Source organism: Theropithecus gelada, chromosome 17, assembly GCF_003255815.1.
Source record: "Theropithecus gelada isolate Dixy chromosome 17, Tgel_1.0, whole genome shotgun sequence".
Classification (NCBI taxonomy): Eukaryota; Metazoa; Chordata; class Mammalia; order Primates; family Cercopithecidae; genus Theropithecus; species Theropithecus gelada.
Genome location: NC_037685.1, coordinates 53,101,450 through 53,124,336, shown reverse-complemented (window position 1 = coordinate 53,124,336; position 22,887 = coordinate 53,101,450). Strand labels below are relative to the sequence as shown.

Below are 22,887 nucleotides of genomic sequence, written 5' to 3'. Positions count from 1 at the left end.
TAGAATATTTTTTTTTTTTTTCTTTTTTTTTTTTTTTTTTTTTTGAGACTGAGTCTCGCTCTGTTGTCCAGGCTGGGGTGCAGTGGCATGATCTCAGCTCAATGCAACCTCCACCTTCCAGATTCAAGTGATTCTCTCGCTGTAGCCGTCCAAGTAGCTGGAACCACAGGCACGCTCCACTATGCCAGTCTAATTTTTTGCATTTTTAGTAGAGACAGGGTTTCACTGTGTTGGCCAGGCTGGTCTCGAACTCCTGACCTCAAGTGATCCACCTGCCTCAGCCTCCCAAAGTGATGGGATTACAGGCATGAGCCACCACGCCTGGCCAAATTTGTCTTTTAAAAAAATTGTGTTTATTGCTTTATTCATTTGTTTATTGCTTTATGAAGCCCTTCTTACCTTCAGATTATAAATCATTTTTCTATATTTTCTTTTCATACTCTTCTTATAGCTTTGTTTTTTCTGTTGAGTTTCAAAATTTTGAGTTCATTTTTTATGAAATAAGAATCTACATTTAAAAAAATTAATGGCCAGGCACAGTGGCTCATGCATGTAAATCCCAGCACTTTGGGAGGCTGAGGCGGGCGGATCACAAGGTCAGGAGATGGAGACTATCCTGACTAACACAGTGAAACCCCAATCTCTACTAAAAATAGAAAAAATTAGCCAGGCGTGGTTGCAGGCACCTATAGTCCCAGCTACTCGGGAGACTGAGGCAGGAGAATGGCGTGAACCTGGGAGGCAGATTTTGCAGTGAGCCGAGATCACACCACTGCACTCCAGTCTGGGCGAAAGAGCAAGACTCTGCCCCCCACCCCACACACAAAAAATAATAATAATGTATAGTCGGTTGTTCTGGCACCACTTATTACTAGCATTTTCCTCCCCACTGATTTTAAATGTCTTTAAACTCTATAATTGAGTGCATTTCTGAACTATTTGTTCTGTTCTATTGGTCTGTCTATTCCTGCCCCCCACTACACTTTTAAAATCACTGAAGCTTTGTAGCATCTTTTGGTGTCTGCCAGTGGAGAATCCCCACCCTAACATTATTCTTTAAAAACATTCTCAGTTGGCCGGGTGTGGTGACTCATACCTGTAATCCCAGCACTTTGGGAGGCTGAGGCAGGTGGATCTCTTGAGGCTAGGAGTTCCAGACCAGCCTGAGCAACATGGCGAAATCCTGTCTCTACTAAAAATACAAAAAATTAACTGGGCATAGTAGCACATGCATATAATCCCAGCTACTTGAGAGGCTGAGGTAGGAGAATCACCTGAGCCTGGGAGGTCGAGGCTGCTGTGAGCCATGTTTGCGCCACTACACTCCAGCATGGGCAGCAGGAGTGAGACCCTGTATCAAAAAACAAAAACCTCAGTTCATCTTCATTTTCTCTTTTGGATAAATATTTACATATATTTTGAGATTTATTCTGTTACCGTTAAATAAATTAATACCAATAATGACGCTTATAGGTTTTCTTTTTTTTCTTTTTCTTTTTTTTAAGGCCTTACCTATGAGAAACTAAATCGGCTGGATGAGGCTTTGGACTGTTTCCTGAAACTTCATGCAATCCTGCGAAACAGTGCCGAAGTTCTTTACCAGATAGCAAATATGTATCTTATTTGAAAAACTTAGGGACAGTTATTAATTCTCTCAATTGGTGATTGAAGATCAATTATTAAATAAGTTTAATGAAGTAATTGAGGATAATATTTGAAGTAAGTGATGAGGATAATCTAACTAGCAGATTATCATGTGATAAAAAAATCATTTGAGTAATGCTATTTTAAAATGTTATTTGCATTGAAAGAGGAATTAATGGTTAAAACTATTATTTATTAAATTTTGAAAATAACTGAAGTAATTATGACATTTTGGGTACATATAAACCATTCATTGAAAGTCAGTTTGGTGCTTTAGAACATTATATTAATTCTGAAGCTTGTAGGGTATCATTGAAGCACTAACTTACTAAATACTGTTTATTACTGATTCGTACTATTGATTGAGTTCGGATAATTTTTCTTATTTTTTTAACTGACCTGTAGCTATAATGAGGTGTCCAAAGACTGTTACCCTCTAAAATTATGTAATTCTTCATATGAACTCACTCATTCATTCTGTTCATTTAATAGTCATTTATTGAATGTATACTGTGTGTATCAGTATTATGTTTCAAACTCAGGGGAATGTAGAACTACAAAATGTTGCCCTCATATCAGTTTCTTCCACAACACGTAGCTTTTTAAATAAGCCCTGCTCTTGGTTAAAAAAGCAGAAATGTGTTAATGTTTTTAATGCTTTTCATGCTATTTGAAAAGCACTTTAATTTCTCTCCTTATTTTAGTAAGCTTTGGCCACAATGTGGGGAAGCGTTAAACATCTTAGGTAGGTTTTCAGGTTACTGTTATCTTGATTTAAATTTTATACAGATATGTTTAGAAAATTTTATATGTCGTAAGGTGTACCATTAATAATTTTAAGTACCATCTGCTGTACTTTTGATAAAGAATTTTATTTAAACATTTTAGTTTTAAGCCAGGCACAGTGGCTCATACCTGTAATCCCAGCGCTTTGGGAGGCCGAGGCAGGCGAATCATTTGAGGTCAGGAGTTCGAGACCAGCCTGGCCATCATGGTGAAACCCCATCTCTACTATAAATACAAAAATTAGCCAGGTGTTGTGGCAGGCACGTGTAATCCCAGTTACTCCCAAGACTGAGGCAGGGGAATCACTTGAACCTGGGAGGCAGATGTTGCAGTGAGCCAAGATAGTGCCATGGCACTCTAGCCTGGGTGCAGAGCTAGACTGTCTAAAAAAAACAAAAAAAAATTAGTTTTAGATCAGATAACATCACAGTTACTCCTGTTAGTCTTTTTGTTCATTTAATTTCTCTGAAACTGCCAGTGTCATTATCTTTTACTACCCAATTCATGATCAGCTAGGATCAAGTCAAGCAATTGATATATTTGAGACTGTTTGAGTACATTTGCATTTTTTTTTTCTTGTGGTATCACACTTGTCATCATTAAAAACAGTAGATTTTTCTGGTGTCACCCTTGTCACCATTGAAAACAGTGCTTCTTTTTCAATAAACTTTGGATTGGAATATCTTCATTTCACTGAAATACCTAATATGTATAAAATAAATAGTAATTAGTCAAAAAGTATTGGTATGAATAAATTATTTGTATATACACAGAAGACTTAGTAGGTACTAAAGAAAGTTACAAAAAAAAAAACCCACTATCCTTGGGTTTATAATCTAATTAGGGAAAACACAGGAAAAACACATGAAAGTAATTCCCTTAATATGCTGAACATGTTAAGAGAGAGAGAATAACTGGATGCAACATCCAGGACATTTTTATTAAGGACAATTTTTGGACAATACTTTGAATAATTCTACCAGAAATTTGGGAGTTGATCTTAGTGGATAGTAATGAAGGAAAAGGGAAAGCAGGCTGTACATAGGGAGCGAGAATGTTACCTCCACAGTACTGCTGCATTCCATCTCCACCCCTGAGAAATCCAGAGGAAACAGTACACAATAGCACATTACTGTAGGCTAAGAAATATTGTTACTGTAATGTTTTTTAAGTTTGTTTATTGATTAATGAATTTAGAAAACGTGTTTTCCTTAACTGACATTGCCTAAGATATGAATTAATGGAAAATCCCAGTCAAGCTATTGAATGGCTAATGCAGGTGGTCAGTGTTGTTCCAACCGATCCTCAAGTTTTATCTAAACTGGGAGAATTATATGATCATGAAGGAGATAAATCTCAAGCATTTCAATATTACTATGAGGTAGGTGTGTTATCTTAATTTCCTTCTGTGTTTTAGCATTTTTTTTTTTTTTTTTTTTTTGAGATGGAGTCTTGCTCTGTCGCCCGGGCTGGAGTGCAGTGGCCGGATCTCAGCTCACTGCAAGCTCCGCCTCCCGGGTTCCCGCCATTCTCCTGCCTCAGCCTCCCGAGTAGCTGGGACTACAGGCGCCCGCCACCTCGCCCGGCTAGTTTTTTGTATTTTTAGTAGAGACGGGGTTTCACCGTGTTAGCCAGGATGGTCTCGATCTCCTGACCTTGTGATCCGCCCATCTCGGCCTCCCAAAGTGCTGGGATTACAGGCTTGAGCCACCGCGCCCGGCCTGTGTTTTAGCATTTTATGAATTGTTATAAAGGCAGCAAGACTTTGAAATTTTAGAAGATCTTCCCAGTTTTAAAATGATTTATTTAAAATAAAGCATTCTTGGAAAATGAAGTTTTTGTTTTGTTTTGAGATAGTCTTGCTGTGTCGCCCAGGCTGCTGCACAGTGGTGTAGTCTCGGCTCACTGCAGCCTCCTCCTCCTAGGTTTAAGCAGTTCTCCTGCCTCAGCCTCCAGAGTAGCTGGAATTACAGGCGCCTGCCACCACGCCCAGCTAATTTTTGTATCTTTAGTAGAGGGACATTTCACCATGTTGGCCAGGCTGGTCTCGAACTCTTGACCTCAGCTGATCTGCTCACCTCAGCCTCCCAAAGTGATGAGATTACCACCACGCCAGGCATGAGGTTAGTTTTTTACTTGTTTTAATGAAAAAAAATGAAATAGGTCTGGGTGAGGTGGCTCACATCTGTAATCTCAACACTTTGGGAGGCCAGAGTGAGAGGATTGCTTAAGACCAAGAGATCAAGACCAGCCTAGGCAACATAACAAGACCCCATCTCTAAAATAATAATTGTAAAAGGATAGGTGTGGTGGCCCTTACCTTTAATCCCAGCACTTTGGGAGGCCAAGGAAGGCAGATCACTTGAGGCCAGGAGTATGTGACCAGCCTGGCCAACATGAGGAAACCCCCTCTCTACTAAAAATACAAAAATTATCCAAGTGTGGTTGTGGCATGCCTGTAATCCTAGCTACTCAGGAGACTAAGGCACAAGAATTGCCTGAACCCAGGAGGCAGAGATTGTAGTGAGCCAAGATCGCATTTAGTACACTCCAGGCTGGGCGACAGAGCGAGACTGTCTTAAAATAATAATAATTAATAATATTAATAATAAAAAGAAATATAAATTCATTTTTCTCTTAAAGCACGATTTGCATCTCTTTTTTATTCTTTTAAATATTTAATTGAACTCAGCTCATATATTGTTATAGCAAAAGTATTTACAGATAATTGAAAAATGTGTCAAGCAAAGCTTAGGTTTTCTAAATATAATATTATAGTTTCAGAATTTACAAAGTACTTAGGACAGCTCATACTCCTTTATTAAGAAATGTCATATTGGATAAATTTATTCAATAGGTAAAGTATTCAAGAAGTAAATTATATGTTGCCATTGAAGTTGTATTGTTACATTCCATATATTTTTCCAGTCATATAGGTATTTTCCTTGTAATATTGAAGTCATTGAGTGGCTTGGAGCCTATTACATTGACACCCAGTTTTGGGAAAAAGCCATTCAGTACTTTGAAAGAGCTTCTCTTATACAGTAAGTAATCATTAGGATTTTATGTTTAGTTAATGTCATGTCTTGAGTTTTTTTAATCCCTAGAATTAGTATCTGATTTCAAGAACAGATGTTGATGGACGGACATTCATAAATTATTTTTGTTTGTTTCTTGTTTGTTTGAGACGGAGTTTCGCTCTTGTTTCCCAGGCTGGAGTGCAATAGCATGATCTTGGCTCACTGCAACCTCTGCCTCCTGGGTTCAAGCGATTCTCCTGCCTCAGCCTCCCGAGTATCTGGGATTACAGGCATGTGCCACCACACCCGGCTAATTTTTTGTATTTTAGTAGAGACAGGGTTTCACCATATTGTCCAGGCTTTTCTCAAACTCCTGACCTCAGGTGATCCACCCGCGTCAGCCTCCCAAAGTGCTGGGATTACAGACATGAGCCACTGCATCTGGCCAAATTATTTTTATTTTCTTATATTTTATTCTATTTGACTTGGTATTTATTGTGATAAATATATTTCCCTTTGCATAGAATTTTAAAATATCCTCTTTAAGGTACTTTTCTTTATGTGTTTTTCTTATTCATACCTCAGCAAACAATTATTATTTCTTTATCAATGAGAAAATGACCATCTCCGTCCTAGGACAAAGTTTCATTTCTAAAAGAGTCTTAATACAAAACAGTTTTGTTGGTTTCAATTTATAATTGATATATATTAAAAATTAAAATGTTTTCAATGTCCTTAAGTTCATATCAGAGTGTTTTATACATATCTGATTCAAAAAAATTCAAAAATATATATTTTTTATTGTACTTTAAGTTCTAGGGTACATGTGCACAATGTGCAGGTTTGTTACATATGTATACATGTGCCATGTTGGTGTGCTGCACCCATTAACTCGTCATTTACATTAGGTATATCTCCTAATGCTATCCCTCCCCACCCCCCACAATAGGACCCGGTGTGTGATGATCCCCTTCCTGTATCCAAGTGATCTCATTATTCAATTCCCACCTGTGAGTGAGAACATGTGGTATTTGGTTTTCTGTTCTTGCGATAGTTTGCTGAGAATGATGGTTTCCAGCTGCATCCATGTCCCTACAAAGGACACGAACTCATCCTTTTTTATGGCTGCATAGTATTCCATGGTGTATATGTGCCACATTTTCTTAATCCAGTCTGTCATTGATGGACATTTGGGTTGATTCCAAGTCTTTGCTGTTGTGAATAGTGCCGCAATAAACATACATGTGCATGTGTCTTTATAGCAGCATGATTTATAATCCTGTGGGTATATACCCAGTAATGGGATGGCTGGGTCAAATGGTATTTCTAGTTCTAGATCCTTGAGGAATCGCCACACTGTCTTCCACAATGATTGAACTAGTTTACAGTCCCACCAACAGTGTAAAAGTGTTCCTGTTTCTCCACATCCTCTCCAGCACCTGTTGTTTGCTGATTTTTTAATTATTGCCATTCTAACTGGTGTGAGATGGTATCTCATTGTGGTTTTGATTTGCATTTCTCTGATGGCGAGTGATGATGAGCATTTTTTCATGTGTCTGTTGGCTGTATGAATGTCTTCTTTTGAGAAGTGTCTGTTCATATCCTTTGCCCACTTTTTGATGGGGTTGTTTGTTTTTTTCTTGTAAATTTGATTGAGTTCTTTATAGGTTCTGGATATTAGACCTTTGTCAGATGAGTAGATGGCAAAAATTTTCTCCCATTCTGTAGGTGGTCTGTTCACTCTGATGGTAGTTTCTTTTGCTGTGCAGAAGCTCTTTAGTTTAATTAGATCCCATTTTTCAATTCTGGCTTTTGTTGCCATTGCTTTTGGTGTTTTATACATGAGGTCCTTGCCCATGCCTGTGTCTTGAATGATATTACCTAGGTTTTCTTCTAGGGTTTTTATGGTTTTAGATCTAACATTTAAGTCTCTAATCCATCTTGAATTAATTTTCATATAAGGAGTAAGGAAGGGATCCAGTTTCAGCTTTCTACTTATGGCTAGCCAATTTTGCCAGCACCATTTATTAAATAGGGAATCCTTTCCCCATTTCTTGTTTCTCTCAGGTTTGTCAAAGATCAGATGGCTGTAGACGTGTGGTATTATTTCTGAGGGCTCTGTTCTGTTCCATTGGTCTATATCTCTGTTTTGGTACCAGTACCATGCTGTTTTGGTTACTGTAGCCTTGTAGTATAGTTTGAAGTCAGGTAGCATGATGCCTCCAGCTTTGTTCTTTTAGCTTAGGATTGTCTTGGCAATGTGGGGTCTTTTTTGGTTCCATATGAACTTTAAAGCAGTTTTTTCCAATTCTGTGAAGAAAGTCATTGGTAGCTTAAGGGGGATGGCATTGAATCTATAAATTACCTTGGGCAGTATGGCCATTTTCACAATATTGATTCTTCCTATCCATGAGCATGGTATGTTCTTCCATTTGTTTGTGTCCTCTTTTATTTCGCTGAGCAGTGGTTTGTAGTTCTCCTTGAAGAGGTCCTTTACATCCCTTGTAAATTGGATTCCTAGGTATTTCATTCTCTTTGAAGCTATTGTGAATGGGAGTTCATTCATGATTTGGCTCTCTGTCTGTTACTGGTGTATAAGAATGCTTGTGATTTTTGCACATTGATTTTGTATCCTGAGACTTTGCTGAAGTTGCTTATCAGCTTAAGGAGATTTTGAGCTGAGACAATGGGGTTTTCTAAATATACAATCATGTCATCTGCAAACAGGGATAATTTGACTTCTTCTTTTCCTAACTGAATACCCTTGATTTCTTTTTCTTGCCTGATTGCCCTAGCCAGAACTTCTAACACTATGTTGAATAGGAGTGGTGAGAGAGGGCATCCCTGTCTTGTGCCAGTTTTCCAAGGGAATGCTTCCAGTTTTTGCCCATTCAGTATGATATTGGCTGTGGGTTTGTCATAAATAGCTCTTATGATTTTGAGATACATTCCATCAATACCGAATTTATTGAGAGTTTTTAGCATGAAGGGCTGTTGAATTTTTTGAAGGCCTTTTCTGCATCTATTGAGATAATCATGTGGTTTTTGTCTTTGGTTCTGTTTATATGCTGGATTACATTTATTGATTTGCATATGTTGAACCAGCCTTGCATCCCAGGGATGAAGCCCGCTTGATCATGGTGGATAAGCTTTTTGATGTGCTGCTGGATTCGGTTTGCCAGTATTTTATTGAGGATTTTTGCATTGATGTTCATCAGGGATATTGGTCTAAAATTCTCTTTTTTTGTTGTATCTCCATCAGGCTTTGGTATCAGGATGATGTTGGCCTCATAAAATGAGTTAGGGAGGATTCCCTCTTTTTCTATTGATTGAAATAGTTTCAGAAGGAATGGTACCAACTCCTCCTTGTACCTCTGGTAGAATTTGGCTGTGAATCCGTTTGGTCCTGGACTTTTTTTGGTTGGTAGGCTATTAATTATTGCCTCAATTTCAGAGCCTGCTATTGGTCTATTCAGGGATTCAACTTCTTCCTGGTTTAGTCTTGGAAGAGTGTAAGTGTCCAGGAAATTATCCATTTCTTCTAGGTTTTCTAGTTTATTTGCGTAGAGGTGTTTATAGTATTCTCTGATGGTAGTTTGTTTTTCTCTGGGGTCAGTGGTGATATCCCTTTATCATTTTTTTATTGCGTCTATTTGATTCTTCTCTCTTTTCTTCTTTATTAGTCTTGCTAGCGGTCTATCAATTTTGTTGATCTTTTCAAAAAACCAGCTCCTGGATTCATTGATTTTTTGGAGGGTTTTTGTGTCTCTATCTCCTTCAGTTCTGCTCTGATCTTAGTTATTTCTTGCCTTCTGCTAGCTTTTGAATGTGTTTGCTCTTGCTTCTCTAGTTCTTTTAATTGTAATGTTATGGTGTCAATATTAGATCTTTCCTGCTTTCTCTTATGGGCATTTAGTGCTATAAATTTCCTGTGTCCCAGAGATTCTGGTATGTTTTATCTTTGCTCTCATTGGTTTCAAAGAACATCTTTATTTCTGCCTTCATTTCGTTATGTACCCAGTAGTCATTCAGGAGCAGGTTGTTCAGTTTCCATGTAGTTGAGCGGCTTTGATTGAGTTTCTTAGTCCTGAGTTCTAGTTTGATTGCACTGTGGTCTGAGAGAGAGTTTGTTACAATTTCTGTTCTTGTACATTTGCTGAGGAGTGCTTTACTTCCAACTATGTGGTCAATTTTGGAATAAGTGCGATGTGGTGCTGAGAAGAATGTATATTCTGTTGATTTGGGGTGGAGAGTTCTAATGTCTATCAGGTCCGCTTGGTGCAGAGTTGAGTTCAATTCCTGGATATCCTTGTTAACTTTCTGTCTCGATCTGTCTAATGTTGACAGTGGGATGTTGAAGTCTCCCATTATTATTGTATGGGAGTCTAAGTCTCTTTGTAAGTCTCTAAGGACTAACATTTACATTTACATTTACAGTTAATATTGTTATGTGTGAACTTGATCCTGTCATTATGATGTTAGCTGGTTATTTTGCTCGTTAGTTGATGCAGTTTCTTCCTAGCATCGATGGTTGTTATGTTTTGGCATGTTTTTGCAGTGGCTGGTACTGGTTGTTCCTTTCCATGTTTAGTGCTTCCTTCAGGAGCTCTTGTAGGGTAGGTCTGGTGGTGACAAAATCTCTCAGCATTTGCTTGTCTGTAAAGGATTTTATTTCTCCTTCATTTATGCAACTTAGTTTGGCTGAATATGAAATGCTGGGTTGAAAATTCTTTTCTTTAAGAATGTTGAATATTGGCTCCCACTTTCTTCTGGCTTGGAGAGTTTCTGCTGAGAGATCTGCTGTTAGTCTGATGGGCTTCCCTTTGTGTGTAACCTGATGTTTCTTTCTGGCTGTCCTTAACATTTTTTCCTTCTTTTCAGCTTTGGTGAATCTGACAATTATGTGTCTTGGAGTTGCTCTTCTCGAGGAATATCTTTGTGGCGTTCCCTGTATTTCCTGAATTTGGATGTTGGCCTGCCTTACTAGGTTTGGGAAGTTCTTCTGGATGATATCCTGCAGAGTGTTTTCCAACTTGCTTCCATTTTCCCCGTCACTTTCAGGCACACCCGTCAGATGTAGATTTGGTCTTTTCACATAATCTCATATTTCTTAGAGGCTTTGTTCATTTCTTTTTACTCTTTTTTCTCTACACTTCTCTTCTTGCTTCATTTCATTCATTTGATCTTCAATCACTTATACTCTTTCTTCCAGTTGATCGAGTTGGTTACTGAAGCTTGTGCATTTGTCACGTAGTTCTCGTGTTATGGTTTTCATCTCTGTCTGTTCTTTTAAGGTCTTCTCTGTATTGATTATTCTAGTTATTCATTCATCCATTCTTTTTTCAAGATTTTTAGTTTCTTTGCACAGGTTACGTAGTTCCTCCTTTAGCTCTGAGAAGTTTGAGCAACTGAAGCCTTCTTCTCTCAACTCATCAAAGTCATTCTCCGTCCAGCTTTGTTCCATTGCTGGCGATGAGCTGCATTTCTTCGGAGGGGGAGATGCGCTCTGGTTTTTTGAATTTCCAGCTTTTCTGCACTGCTTTTTCCCCATCTTTGTGGTTTTATCTGCCTTTGGTCTTTGATGATGGTGACGTACTGATGGGGTTTTGGTGTGGGTGTCCTTTCTGTTTGTTAGTTTTCCTTCTAACAGTCAGGACCCTCAGCTGTAGGTCTGTTGGAGTTTGCTTGAGTTCCACTCCAGACCCTGTTTGCCTGGGTATCAGCAGCGGAGGCTGCAGAAGATAGAATATTGCTGAACAGCAAGTGTTGCTGTCTGATTCTTGCTCTGGAAGCTTTGTCTCAGGGGTGTACCCCACCGTGTGAGGTGTGAGGTGTTGGTCTGCACCTAGTGGGGGATGTCTCCCAGTTAGGCTACTCAGGGGTCAGGGACCCACTTGAGCAGGCAGTCTGTCCATTCTCAGATCCCAACCTCCGTGCTGGGAGATCCACTGCTCTCTTCAAAGCTGTCAGACAGGGGCATTTACCTCTGCCGAGGTTTCTGCTGCTTTTTGTTTAGCTATGCTCTGTCCCCAGAGGAAGAGTCTACAGAGGCAGGCTGGCCTCCTTGAGCTGTGGTGGGCTCCACCCAATTCGAGCTTCCCAGCGGCTTTGTTTACCTACTTAAGCCTCAGCAATGGCGGGCGCCCCTCCCTCAGCCTCGCTGCCACCTTGCAGTTAGATCTCAGACTGCTGTGCTAGCAGTGAGGGAGGCTCCGTGGGTATGGGACCCTCTGGGCCAGGTGTGGGATATAATCTCCTGGTGTGCCGGTTGCTAAGACCCTTGGTAAAGTGCAGTATTAGGGTGGGAGTTACCTGATTTTCCAGGTGTTGTGTGTCTCAATTTCCTTTGGCTAGGAAAAATAATTCCCTTCCCCCTTGCACTTCCCAGGTGAGGCGATGCCTCGCCCTGCTTCAGCTCTTGCTGGTCGGGTTGCACCCGCGGACCAGCGCCAACTGTCTGACATGCCCCAGTAAGATGAACCCGGTACCTCAGTAGAAAATGCAGAAATCACCCATCTTCTTTGTTGCTCACACTGGGAGCTGGAGGCTGGAGCTGTTCCTATTTGGCCATCTTGGGCGCACCCCCTCAAAAATAATTTTAATACATCATCATCTGCTTTGTAGTTGGCCATTTGAATTTTAAGATCAAATGTCCCTTGGAATAATTTGAATGATTTGAATGATAAATGCTTAAGTAAAATAATTTCTGTTTGGAATTTGTATTAGACAATTCATTTTTATGATATTTATTTCACATAAATTTTTTTTGAGAATTATAAAATTAATTACCAAGGATGAGGAGATAGTTTTAGTTTAGTTACGTCTTTAAGATTAAAGCTATTTCAGTAATACACTGTAAGCTTTTTAATTACACGTAATACTACTCTAACATTAGCCGTTAGCTCATGCAAGACCCTCCCTTCTTTGAGGCTCAGTCTGCCACTGTTCCATTTTTAACTCCTATTTCTAAATGTGAGATGTTGATTAACAGTCAGTCCCTTACCTAGTCTAGCTTATATTCTTGCTTTTCATTCCATCAGTATTCTAGCCCTACAAGTTTTGACCTCCCTAACTCCATTGATCTTTACCCTCTTTTAGTTCAGTCACCTGACTCATCTGATTGTGATGATTACTAACACATTTACACCAATAAAATCTTTCCTCTTTTTTTTTTTTGAGACGGAGGACAGAGTCTTGCTTTGTCACCCAGGCTGGAGTGCAGTGGTGTGATCCCAGCTCACTGCAACCTCTGCTTCCCAGGTTTAAGTGATTCTTCTGCCTCAGCCTCTGGAGTAGCTGGGATTATAGGCACATACCACTACACCTAGCTAATTCTTTTTTTTTTTTTTTTTTTTTAAGTAGAAACGGGGTTTTTCACCATGTTGGTGAGGCTGGTCTTGAACTCCTGCCCTCAAGTGATCTGTTCACCTCAGCCTCCCAAAGTGCTGGGATTACAGGCGTGAGATACTGCGCCCACCCTACACCAATAAAATCTTAAGTTACAACATCCAGCTGTCTGAACATAACCTCTTATCTTTCCAACTTCCATGCTCCCTATTTTCCAGTGTATTTTTCTTTGGTGATATTGAGACCTCCCCTCTTGACCTTCCCCTTATCTTGCAGTCTCAGCCTCCTTCTGACTTTAATTCTGAGCTTATCCATACTAGATTGCTTAATTGGCCACATCTTTTCCCTTTCTTGCTAACATTCCTGTTTTTTTTCTCTCTCTCTTGCTTTACTGCCCCATTTATTCGCAGAGATTTCAGTTCTTAGGTTATTGTAACCGTTGATTCCATTCCTTTACACAGGCTGTGAAGCACTGTCAGAGGAAAATTATGTAACCAGGTGAATTGATGCCACACAGATCTGTGTGATAATGAGCACTGCTCATCAGTCTTAAGTATTTCTCTCCCTCCTGTTTCTCTGATCTCTTCAATTCCCCTATTTATTTTATGCCTCAGTTTCCCAGAATATAGAAGCCTTTTTTAGAAACCTTCCTAACATTTCTCTCTCCCTACTTTCCTATAAACTTACTTCCACTTGCACCTGCTGTTAATCTCCTTCTCAGTGACAGAAACTTAATTCAATATACATTCATTATATAACATCTCTTTTGAGCGTTTGTTTTCTATACCATATATCTTAATTTTCACATTTTCTTTTTTTTACATGCTAAGCTTTGATTTATTCTATAAGTTCTACTGCTACAATAAAATGTAGGCTTTTTGAGAAGTCAGAGTATTATTTCTTATGTCACATAGTTCTTTACGTATTCTTTAATTATTCTTTACATGTCAACTTGGCATGTAGTTGAATTAAATTTCTTTACTGTAGAAACTACTCGCCTTGCTGTATCTCTTAGATTTTTATGGTTCTTAGTAATATAGTGTTTTTGGCAATTGGTTTAAGCCTAAACTGTTGTCTTTTATTTTCTTTACATTCATAAATCATGTATTAAAATATGAAGAAATCCTAGTTCTGACCGGTCCACTTAATGTAATTTCATTCTTAAGCAGCATTAGGTAATGTTCTTTAATATTGATTGTGATGATGATTATTATAAGACACCATCAAGTGGACCAATATAGGCATTATGGCAATTCCAGAAGGGGAAGAGAGAGGAAAAGGGAGGAAAGAGACTATTTGAAGAAATTATTGCCATACTTCCCAAATTTGAGGAAAGACATGAATCCAGAAGTCTGCACAGGTCAGTGAACTCTATGTAGGAAAAACCCTAAAAGATCCGCAATGAGACACATTATGATCAAACTATCCAAAAACAAAGAATCTCAAAAGCAACATGAGAAAAGTAGCTCATCACATACAGGGACCCTCAGTACGATTATTAGTAGATTTCTCACCAGAAACCTTGGAGGCCAGAAAGCAATGGAATGATACAAAGTCCTGAAATTTAAAAGCAAACAAACGAAACACAAACTGTCAACCAAGAATTCTGTATCCTGTCCAAGCGTGATGGTTCATACTTGTAATCCCAGCACTTTGGAGGCCCAGGCAGGTGGATCACCTGAGGTCAGGAGTTCAAGACCAGCCTGGCCATCATGGCAAAGCTCCGTCTCTACTAAAAATACAAACATTAACTGGGTGTGGTGGCAGGCGCCGGTAGTCCCAGCTACTCAGGAGGCTGAGGCATGAGAGTCGCTTGAACCTAGAAGGTGGAGGTTGCATAGAGCAGAGATCGCACCACTGCACTCCAGCCTGGGTGACAGAGCAAGATTCCATCTCAATAAATAAATAAAATAAAATAAAGTAAGTTTTTATTGTTCAAGTGAGATGCTTATAAGTTTCAGATGTTAATTATAATACCCAAGATAATCATTAGGAAAATAACTAAAAAATCAAATAGTACATTATAAAAAATTGTTAGGCAAATAACTAAAAATCGAAATAGTACACTAAAAAAAATCACCAAAATACCGAAAAAGGGTAGTAATGGAAGAATTGAGGAAGAAAAAACATATAACACATGCAGGAAACAGATAGCAGAAGCAAATCCTTCTGTGTCAATAATCACATTAAATATAAATGTATATATAAACTTTCCCATTAAAAGAAAAAATTAGCAGATTGAATAAGAAAATCAGGGTCTATTTACATACTGTCTACAAGAGATGCACTTTAGATATAAGGACACAAAAGAGGTTGAAAGCAAAAGGATTGAAAAAGATACTCCAAACAAATATTAATGGTAACCAAAAGAGAGCTGGGAGGCCGTATTACTGCCAGACAAAATAGGCTTTAAGTCACAAAAGGTTACAAGAGCCAAAGAATGACACTATATATTGGTAAAAGGTTCATTACTGCAAGAATGTACAACACTTAAAAACCCAACAGAGGAGCCCCAAAATGTATGAAGCAAAAATTGATACAATTAAAGGATGAAATAGACCTCAATATTAGTTTGAGACTTAATACTTTCAAAAATGTGTGTTGCCTTCTGTGAACCTCACACAAAAGATAAATAAGAAAATAAAGACTTAAGCAGTTTATAAACCAGGTAGACCTAACAGTCATACACAAAACACTGAACCCAGCAACAGGAGATTATACATTCTTAAGTGTACGTGGAACATTCTCCAGGATAAACCATAGGTTAGGCCACAACTTAATAAATTGAAAAGATTGAAGTCATACGAATTATCTTCTTCTGTCATAATATAATGAAACTAGAAATTAATAACAGAAGGAAAACTGGAAAATTCACAAATATGTGGAATTAAAGAACACACTCTTAACTAGTGGATCAAATATGAAATCACCAGGGAAGTTAGAAAATCCCTGAGACAAGTGAAAATGAAACACAATGTACTAAAACTTAACAAGATGCTGCAAAAGCAGCCCTAAGAGGGAAATTTATATCTGTAAGTACATTAAAGAAGAAGAAAGATCTCAGGTTAGTAACCTAACTAAACACCTTAAGGAATTAGAAAAAGAAGAGCACTTTAAACCCAAAGCTAGCAGCAGGAAGGAAATAAAAGTTAGAGCAGAGATAAATAAAACAGAGAACAGAAAAGCTGTAGAGAAAATCAACAAAACGAGAAATTGATTCTTTGAAAAGCTCAACCAAATTGACAAATCTCTAGCTAGATGGACTAACAAAAAAAAGAAGACTTGATTACTAAGATTAGAAATGCAAGTAGAGGCCTCACTACCAATTTTACAGAAATAAAAAGAGTTATAAGAAAACTTTGCCTCAACAAATTAGATAACCTAGATAAAATGGACAAATTTTGTAGAAACACAATCAACCAAACCCAACTCAAGAAGAAATAAAAAATCTGCATAGACCTATAACCAGTAAGGAAATTAAGTCAATAATAAAAAATATTCCAAGAAAGAAAAGCCACGGGCTACATGGATTCACTGGTAAATTCTGCCAGACATTTCAAGAAAAATTCACACCAGTTTTTTCAAATTCTCCTAAACATTGAAGAGAAGGTAAACACTTCCTAACTCAGTCAATTAGGCCAGCATTATCCTTATCCCAAAGGCAAACAAAGACACTACAAGAAAACTACAGACTAATGTCTTTTGCGAATATAAATGCAAAAATACTCAACAAAATACTCAACAAAATACAAAAAGCAAACCAAATTTAGCCACATAGTAAAAGAAGTACATCATTCGCAAGTGGAATTTACTCCCAGAGTGCAAGGATAGTTCAACATATGAAGATCAGTCAATTTAATACTTCACATGAATAGAATGAAGGAAAAACTCACGTGATCATCTCAATTAATGCAGAAAAGGCATATGACAAAATTCAACATCCCTTTGTGATAAAAATACTCAAATCAGGAATAGAAAGAACTTCCTTAACATGATCAAGTATTGTATGGAAACTCACAGCTAACAGGATACTGAATGGTGCAAGAGCAAAAGCTTTCTTTCTTAAGATCACAAACAACGATGCCCACTTACACTGCTTCTAATCAACATGGTACTGGAAATTCTAGCCAGAGCAGGTAGGCAAGAAAAAGAAATAAAAGGCATCTACGTTGGAAGAGATGAAGTAAAAATTAACTCTGTTCACAGATGACATGATCTTATATGTAAAATCTCTAAGGAATCCACATAAAAATTTTAGATATAATAATAAAACAAATTCAGCAAAGTTGCAGGATATAAAATTAACCCATAAAACTAGTTGTATTTCTATGCATTTGCAATGAAAAATCCAAAAAGGAAATTGAGAAAAAAAATTCCATTTACAGTGGTATCAAAAAGAATAAAATAGGGATTAATTTAGCTGTGGAGGCAAAAGACTGTCCCTTTTCCATTGAGTGGGCTTGGCACCTTTTGGCACCTTTGTTGGAAATCAATTTACCATATATATGAGGATTTATTTCTGGGTTCTAGATTCTATTCTTTGGGTGTATATATCTGTCCTTCTGCAGTAGTACCACACAGTTTCAATTATTGTAGCATTAAAGCAAATTTTAAAATCAGGAAGCATGAGTTCTTCAACTTTGTTCTTTTTCAAATTGTTTTGGCTATTCATGGTTCCTTGAGATTCCACATGAATATTAGGGTGAGTTTTCCTATTTTTGCAAAAACACCATTGAGATTTTGATAGGGATTGCACTGACGTTATAGATCACTTTGAGTAGTATTGTTTTCTTAAAAATATTAAGTCTTCCAATTCAAGGACACACATGCCTCTCCATCTATGTCTTCTTTAATTTCTTTCAACAATGTTGCATAGTTTTCAGTGTATAGTAAGTATATACCCAAAGGAATTGAAAGCTAAGGCTCAAACAGATACTTACACAAACATGTAAGATAAGATACTTACACATGTTTGTGTAAGTATCTCATCTGTTTGAGCCTCAGCTTTCAATTTACGATAGCCAAAAGTAGCCTCAGCATTATTTATAGTAGCCAAAAGGTAGAAACAACCCAGGTGTCCATCAACAATGAATAAAGAAAACATGGTACAGTAGTCCACCTTTATACAGTATTTTGCTGTCCACAGTTTCAGTTACCCTCAGTAAAGTATAATAAGACATTTTGAGAGAGACAGAGACCACATCTACATAATTCTATTATAGTTTATTGTTTTATTTTATTAGTTATTGTTATTAACCTCTTACCAAGCCTAAGGTATAAATTGAACTTTATCATAGGTATGTTTGTATAGGAAAAAACATAGTATATATAGGGTTCAGTAGTATTTGTAGTTTCAGGTATCTACTGGTGATCTTGGAACGTATCTACCACAGATAAGGGGGGACCACTGTATATACATAAAATGGAATATTATTCCACTATAAAAAGGAAGTTCTGTTACATGCTACAATATGGAAGGACTTTGAAAACATTAGCTAAGTGAAAGAAGCCAGACACAAAATGACAAATATTCCACTTACATGAAGTGTCTAAAATGGGCAAATTTATGGAGATGGAAAGTAGATCAGAAGTTACTGGGAATTGTGGGAAAGGGAATGAAGAGTTACTGTTTAATGGTTGCAGAGTTTCTGTTTGGTGTCATAAAATGTTTTGGAAATAGTGGTAATGGTTGCACAATATTGTTAGTGTGATAAATGCCACTGAATTGTACACCTAAGAATGGTAAATTTTGGCAAATGTTATGTTGTATATAGTTTATCATAATTTTAAATAATTAATACACTAAAACCATTGTATTGTGTCCTTTAAGTAGGTAAACTGCATGGTATCTGAAGACTATCTCAGTATTCAGCAGTTAATAAAAGGATACGATACTGCCAGGTGCAGTGGCTCATGCCTGTAATTCCAGCACTTTGGGAGGATGAGGCAGGTGGATTTCTTGAGCTCAAGAGTTTGAAACTAGCCTGGGCAACATGGCAAAATATCTTTTAAAAAAAATAAAATCTAGCCTGCCATGGCAGTGTGCGCCAGTGGTCCCAGCTACTTGGGAGGCTGAGGCAAGAGGATCGCTTGAGCCTGGGAAGGGGAGGTTGCAGTGAACTGAGATCATGCCACTGCACTTCAATCTGGGTGACAGACTGGGACCCTGTCTCAAAAAAAAAAAGTTACATACTATATGATTGTATTCATTTATAGTTCAAAAACAGGCTAGATTGACAGTGTTAGAAGTCATGATAGTTATCTTTATAGAGGAAGGAAGGTAATGTATTCAGAAACATAAATAATAATACCACATGGTAAATGCAATGTTAAGTGATTCTAGGGTGTTAGGAGAGCATATGGAACAGTCGTCTATCCATGTGGCATGAGCAGAGAGTAAAGAGGTTGGAATGACCCTCTAAGCAGACATGGTGGTGTATAAAAAAGCCAGGAGTCTAGCAAATGCAGGGGATACAGGGAAGTCCGTGCTGCTGTGTGAATGTGCTGTACCATGAAATGTTAAGCAAGGCATGGTGGAAGATGAGTTGGAGAGGCAGAAAAGATCTAGAAAGTAGATAAACTGGGTTAGAATCTTGGATTTAGCATGTAGGTGGAAGGGAGGTAACAGGCTTTAAGGAGGGAAGTAATGTGGTTAGATATGTATTTTATTTAGATCACAGTGGGTGGCCGTGTAGGCAATGGATTTGAAGTTAAGTAACTTGCCCCAGTAGCAGGGCTGTGATTTAAAGCCAGATCTATCTGATTCCAAAGCTGGTAGGTTTGCCATCAAATCGAGTAGGAACTGAGGTTTTCTTTGAAGCCGTCCGGCTTCTACTTAGAAAGGAGATTCAAAAAATGAGACAAGCATAGATTGTTCCCTAGGTGTTTCTGTCTTCATATCTTGCCATCCTGAGATATTTTTAACAGAAGTATTTAGAAATCCTGGTTTTGGTTATTTATTTTAGAAAAGAAATTTCTTTTTAAGGGACAAAAAGGGATTAGTAGAATTTGTTTACTCTCTCTTTTGTCAAAGCCTGATTCTTCAAACACTAGATCAAAAATTGCTTCTCAGGTACTAAATTTGCAAGCAAGTGTAAGTGTTATGATAAAAGATTATAGCAAAAGTAATGATCCTTTAAGTTTAAAGTAGAATGCAGTGGTTTTTAACCAAACAGGTTAAGTGGTTCTCATATGAATATCTAAATAAAGGTATGAACTAGAGGAACTTTGAAGAACACTTAAATTTATATGTTTTAATATAAATATGACAGGCAATACTGAAGGAAATTATGTATCTGCTGTTTTCAATAATAAAAATGATCTAACAAAAGGTCAAAAAGTAATATAAAATAGTAGATATATAGCTTTATAAAACTGAGCATCACAGATTTATATCTAATTTCATCTCATTTATTTCTTTTATAGGCCTACACAAGTGAAATGGCAGCTGATGGTAGCTAGTTGTTTTAGAAGAAGTGGTAAATGCTTTAGTTTTATTCATTTTATAGATATTTTGCTTCTTTCCTTCTAGATAATCATACATATAAATGTGTTCCAGTTGCATATCTGCTTATTAAAACACTAACTTTTTATAACTGTACATATTCAAAGCATTGTGTGAAAAACACAATAATTACTACATACAAAAAAAGTTGTGCTTACAAAGTAGATATTAATCATGTATTCCAATACTTTTCTTAAAAACAGATTTATTATTTCTCAAACTTAACATGTAATCATTTTCACAAGTTAGCCACAGAAAAAAAATGGGCATACTGTATACATTATATGACCATTTTCTACTCAGTTGGTTCTGAATGTCCTGTGTGCTCGGCCAAATTTATGACATTTGTGAAGCCTGAGAAAAGCTCACACTGAGACAAGTGCGACTATATGTTTTTTATACCGAAGATCACTAGCTATCTTGGTTTGTGTTTTGTTACTGCTTTTATTAAATTCTTGCTGATGACACATGTCCTGAAGGATGGAGATGCTATTAGTTTTAGGCTAACTGTGAAGTGAATAATATACATAAAATGTCAAAGATCAAGCTGGGAGAGAAATGTTAACAAATTTATAATCCCTCTTATAGAGCATAAAAATGACCCAGGAAAAGAAAGTATTCAATCTAAGGGAAGAGGGAAGCACAAGTTTTGAAAGTGTTGGCAGTTTGTTCTCACCCGGTGTGCGGGGAGGTTTCCTTCTTTATCTCTGTGAGCACCTTCAGAATGGCACCAGAAATGTTTTAATACATAACTCAGTGTATGCCTCAAATCATTTTAGGGGGGATCTGTAATTCTTATTGGATATACAACATGACTATACCATATACATTCAATTTATATCAACATGAGTTCTCAATTGCCTATGTTCATTTCAACGTCAGTCATATAGAAAGTATATATATACCCATATGAACTATTCTAAATTATTTAAAGACATAGCCTGCTTCAGTTATGGAAGTACAGGTTAGAAGCAGCAGCTAGCATTGAGAACTGGCTTTGTGTCAGATGCTTCCTGTCTCTATTTCATCCCTCTTGTAGAGAGAGGCCCAGAGAAATTTATAACTCATTTGCTAAGATTTTAGGAAAGATCTTTGACCTAAATTCGTTTTTCCTATTCTTTGCTGCTACATGAAACTAAATTATTTTGTTATAAAATAAATTGCTTTCTATAAACTTTTTAATGTTTAAAAAACCGTAAAGGCCGGGCACAGTGGCTCACACCTGTAATTTCAGCACTTTGGGAGGCTGAGGCGGGCAGATCATGAGGTCAAGAGATCGAGACCATCCTGGCCAACATGGTGAAACCCCGTCTCTACTAAAAATACAAAAATTAGCTGGGCGTGGTGGCACATGCCTGTAGTCCCAGCTACTCGGGAGGCTGAGGCAGGAGAATCACTTGAACCCGGGAGATGGAGGTTGGAGGTTACAGTGAGCTGAGATTGCACCATTAAACTCTGTCTGGAAAAAAAAAAATTAATAACACAAAAGCATTTATTTATTTATTTATTCATTCACCTATTTATTTTGAGACAGAGTTTTGCTCTGTCACCCAGGCTGGGCTGCAGTGGCACTAATCTCAGTGCAGTGCAACTTCCACCTCCTGGGTTCAAGTGATTCTCCTATGTCAGCCTCCCCAGTAGCTGGGATTATAGGCGTGCGCCACCATGGCCAGTTAATTTTTGTATTTTTAGTATAGAAGGGGTTTTACCATGTTGCCCAGGCTGGTCTCAAACTTCTGACCTCAAGTGGTCCACCCACCTCGGCCTCCCAAAGTGCTGGGATTACAGGAGTGAGCACCACGCCCAGCCCAAAAAAACTATAAAAACATCTTAAATATTTTCCAACTAAATGGATGACATTGACATTACTATAAGTATATAACTTAGATTATTTTTAAATTTGTCAGTTCATCTGGAATAATCTTTTTTAGAAAATTGAGTGGATCTTAATTTTTGCCACTAAAATATTTAAAGTGAACCAGGCTCAGCAATGTGCATCTGTAGTCCCAGCTACCCTGGAGGCTAAGACAGGAGGATTGTTTCAGCTCAGGAGTTTATAGGCTGTAGTGCATAATGATTGTGCCTGTGAATAGCCACTGCACTCCAACCTGGGCAACAGAGTGAGACCTCGTCTCTTAAAAAAAAAAAAAAAAGGAAGAAGTTAAATTTCAACTATCACCCATTTACTTCTGCTTTAACCCTTATTTCAAATTTATTTTATCTGTACATTTTTCTTCTAAAAGTTATATTGAGTGGTATAAAAAACATGAAACCGGCCGGGCGCGGTGGCTCAAGCCTGTAATCCCAGCACTTTGGGAGGCCGAGGCGGGTGGATCACGAGGTCAGGAGATCGAGACTATCCTGGCTAACACGGTGAAACCCCGTCTCTACTAAAAATACAAAAAAAATTAGCCGGGCGTGGTAGCGGGCGCCTGTAGTCCCAGCTACTTGGGAGGCTGAGGCGGGAGAATGGCGTGAACCCGGGGGGCGGAGCTTGCAGTGAGCCGAGATCACGCCACTGCACTCCAGCCTGGGAGACACAGCGAGACTCCGTCTCAAAAAAAAAAAAAAAAAAAAAAAAAAAAA

General features: G+C 37.9%; 1 protein-coding gene across 1 annotated transcript in view; it reads left to right on the top strand.

The window, feature by feature from the left end:
- Positions 1-22,887, top strand: part of IFT88 (intraflagellar transport 88) — a 125,468-nt gene that overhangs the window by 63,799 nt on the left and 38,782 nt on the right. The window contains exons 8-11 of the mRNA XM_025364090.1: positions 1,506-1,614; positions 3,661-3,811; positions 5,359-5,474; positions 20,223-20,287. Of these exons, the coding sequence (XP_025219875.1) occupies positions 1,506-1,614; positions 3,661-3,811; positions 5,359-5,474; positions 20,223-20,287 (441 nt within the window). The remainder of the gene's footprint in view (positions 1-1,505; positions 1,615-3,660; positions 3,812-5,358; positions 5,475-20,222; positions 20,288-22,887) is intronic.